Genomic DNA, 3,385 nt, shown 5'->3' on the forward strand with positions numbered 1-3,385 from the left:
GTAAGCAAGCCAAGATCCACTATGCTATTTGGAAACAAGCTAAATGAATGTGGGATGCAAACAGCCAGAGATAGAAACAAAGAAAATACCTTGTCTTCACATTCTGTTCATCTGCTGAAACTACTCTGACCTGAAGGTCTGCCGCATTGAGGGATTCAGTGATGATCCCTGTGTAATTTGTCAAGTAAATAAAATCTTTTCCCTTCATCCTCCCACAGGCCTCACCATTGATTATTTCAACCAGCGATTATACTGGGCAGATCCCGACCTATCACAGATAGGAAGCATGAGATTGGATGGCTCGGACCCTCTGGTGACAATCAGCGAAAGACACGGTAAACAACCACCCTGCTGGAAAACAAAGCACAACTTGTTCTTTCAAACACGTACTATTCATGCTGCTCTTTGCCTTCCTTTACTTTAATTATCATATAATTGCAAGTTGCATTGCTTTTGTGTCTCAAAAGATAACGCTTCCAAACAACGTGCGTTAAGAACAATTTGCCCAAACATGCTTTCTTGTATCAGCCACTGGATACAAATTCATTATCCTAAAGCTGCAAGTGTTTTTAAAATCGTAACTTGATGTTATACGCTTTCTCTGCCTTGATTTACAGGAATTTCTCAACCATACAGAATTGATATATTTGAGGATTACATCTACGGAACTGGATTAAAACACGAGGTCTTCAAGATTCACAAATACGGGAAACAGTCGGTGGAATTTCTCAACATGGGGATGGAGAAGCCCACAAATCTTTTAATCTCCCATCATTACAAACAGCAAGATGGTGAGTCATTTATACAAAAAGTCTATATTTTAAGTTTAAAGAAACATATTATTGTGGTTGTAGGCAGGCCTAAATACAGGTAGTGAACACTTTGACGCGCTCAAACTAAAGTGCTCCACTCCTTCTCTTGGTTTGACAATTTGTATAAACGAGGGCCAAAATACAGTGTCAACAGTTAAAGTGAGATGACAATTGTGATGGCGATTGTGGTGAAATTGCAATCAATGTTGCGGTAGAATAGCTGTCAACAGACAATATCACCTCCCGACTCACCCCCTCTCTCTTGCCATCGGAAACCACCAGTGAGCAGGCAAGTGCATTCTGGTTAAACCACTAATAACTCCGCCCCATGCTCCAGTGCACACAAACCTCCAATAATAAGTGAAAAACACCACTTAATAGATAACACAGAGACCTTGCGTATGGCTCCTACACATATACTTTATTTAAAGTTATGCGGAGAGCAATTAAATAATTTTCTAAATCTGGTGGTCCCCCAATATGAGATAATAGTCTTACATTTTAGAATTGTACATAGATTTTATTTAGATTTTGATCATAAATTCCAGGTATACATTATTATCTGCAGATTTCAATGCGTTACAATATTATTTGTTTCTTGGAAATGTTGTTATAATGTTAGGCAAACCTAGGTTATTATATGACATTTTGCAGATATATTTCTTCTTTATAAAGCCTGAGAATGCTTGTGTTGTTTATGTTTATACTTTACAGCATTTTCCAGTGATCGGTGACTAAGATAGGCACATACGAAATATTTTACCCTGAGAAAAACTGTGTATTTTTATTGAATGCACAGACAACTGTCAAAGGAATAAATAACACTAAAGAATATGTGCTCAGTCCTTTAACAAACTGAAGTGCAGGGCTTTATGTACATGGTTGTTTACCTTACTGTGTAAAAAAAGACCCTCTTAAAAGAAAAGTGTACTAGGTGCGTGTGGATCTTCTCACTTCCTTCATGTAGTAAACCAACTTCAGTTATTTGTTACACCTCTGGTGTTAATGGTTATAGAACGTCAGACAGCTCAGTCTTGGTCAGTTTTTCACTTAAAGGGCAGCTGTTCCATTCCCCGGAGACTCGTTAGGCCTCAGCCGTGTAGTGTGTGTAGTCTGTGGGCAGAAGATGTGCACAGCCTGCAAAAAAAAGGAGGCCTGATATCTTCGGCAAAACCCTAACAACCATTTAGATTTGTTCTATGCTTTCAAGCCTTTTGTCCTTTGTGTAAGAAATCAGAGACGTGATTATCGTTAATAGCATATACTGTGTAGTGTGTAATCATTAATGACTACTCAGAGACATAAAGTGGGTACGCTGTATCATTCTATCAAAAATCCTAATTTAGATCCATTTTAGCAAGGCAGTTTTTTAACAATTTGCTCTTCTTTTTTGCACCTGTTTGTACACAGTTGGCCTCTTCAGTGCTCTGTTATGGCGCATTTCCACTACAGCGCAGAGCGCCGTTTAAGCACGCCGTGCACGCCCCGTTTTTGGTTGCGTTTCCACTTAGCGTAGTACCGGCTAGCGGGTACTATTTCACAGTTTTTATGGCCCCATAAAATTGAGGTTCTTAGCGGAAACTCTACTCTTTCTGTAAAACAAACAAACACTTTTCACACTAAACAAGACAGAAGTCTATTTCGATAGACTTCAAGAATCTCAGCAAAATTAAAGGGAAAAACTCCTGAGCGCACAGACGACTTCGGACCTCTCTTTGTTCGCGGATCGCGTACACTTTGTTTGAGTGAGTCGCGGGAAAAGGAGGTCTACGTTATTAGTTGCTGAAGACCTTGCGCACTTAATAAGAGGGTAACAGATTAACTAATTGCGGCCGTGAGACTTCACGGGAAGGGGGGACGGCGGATGTTACCGCTTCTGCGTTCTTTACATTTGTAGAACCACTCTTTCGTGAGACTTAAGTTGTTTTATCGTTGTGAAAGTTCTTCCATCACATATTTACGTTAATCCTAAGTTAATGACTATTAGTCGTACACACCGGAGATATTACCGCGTAAAGGGTGACGCTCCCGGAGCGAGCCATACGATCCAGAGCCATCCGGAACAATCCTGACCGAGTGAAATACGACGCAAAGGTAATGTCAAATCTCGACTCCGTCATGATACTCATTGCGTCGACATCCACCTCGGCACTGCAAGTAGAAGTTACTCTTGGTGTCTTTGTTGATGTACTCGGCACATCGACAATGTGAGTCGAGTGTCGAGGAGTATACGACAAGTCTTTTGTTCTGTGTTTTCGATTTGGTGTCTGACAGACACAGTACCGCTTATGTCGCAGGCCAAATAATACGGACATTTCCGGTAACAAACACTCACACCTGCCAGCTCGTATATGTTATAATGTTGCAACTGAATCGGTTAGAGGTGAAAGTTTCGTAATTAAGTACCAAAAAATGATTTGGCCAAGTCATACAAACAATGAAGCCGTAGTAAAACTTTATTACATAAATGTTATTGTGTGCCAGTTTATTCAGTACAACAACATAACCACCATGCGGGGAAACGGTAACGCTAAGAGAGCAGATAAGAGAGTACTGCGTCGGGCTGAGTCGGA

The 3,385-nt window shown here is 40.4% G+C and overlaps 1 protein-coding gene across 1 annotated transcript in view; it reads left to right on the forward strand.

The window, feature by feature from the left end:
• Positions 1–217: 217 nt before the first annotated feature.
• The window catches only part of LOC104965066 (low-density lipoprotein receptor-related protein 1B-like), a 34,059-nt gene continuing 30,891 nt past the window's right edge, over positions 218–3,385 (forward strand). Inside the window, exons 1-2 of the mRNA XM_010794007.1 lie at positions 218–335; positions 618–791. Coding sequence (XP_010792309.1) covers positions 287–335; positions 618–791 — 223 coding nt within the window. The 5' untranslated portion in view covers positions 218–286. The remainder of the gene's footprint in view (positions 336–617; positions 792–3,385) is intronic.

The sequence above is a fragment of the Notothenia coriiceps genome, unplaced genomic scaffold (assembly GCF_000735185.1).
Source record: "Notothenia coriiceps isolate Sejong01 unplaced genomic scaffold, NC01 NC01_scaffold00037244, whole genome shotgun sequence".
NCBI classification, from domain to species: domain Eukaryota; kingdom Metazoa; phylum Chordata; class Actinopteri; order Perciformes; family Nototheniidae; genus Notothenia; species Notothenia coriiceps.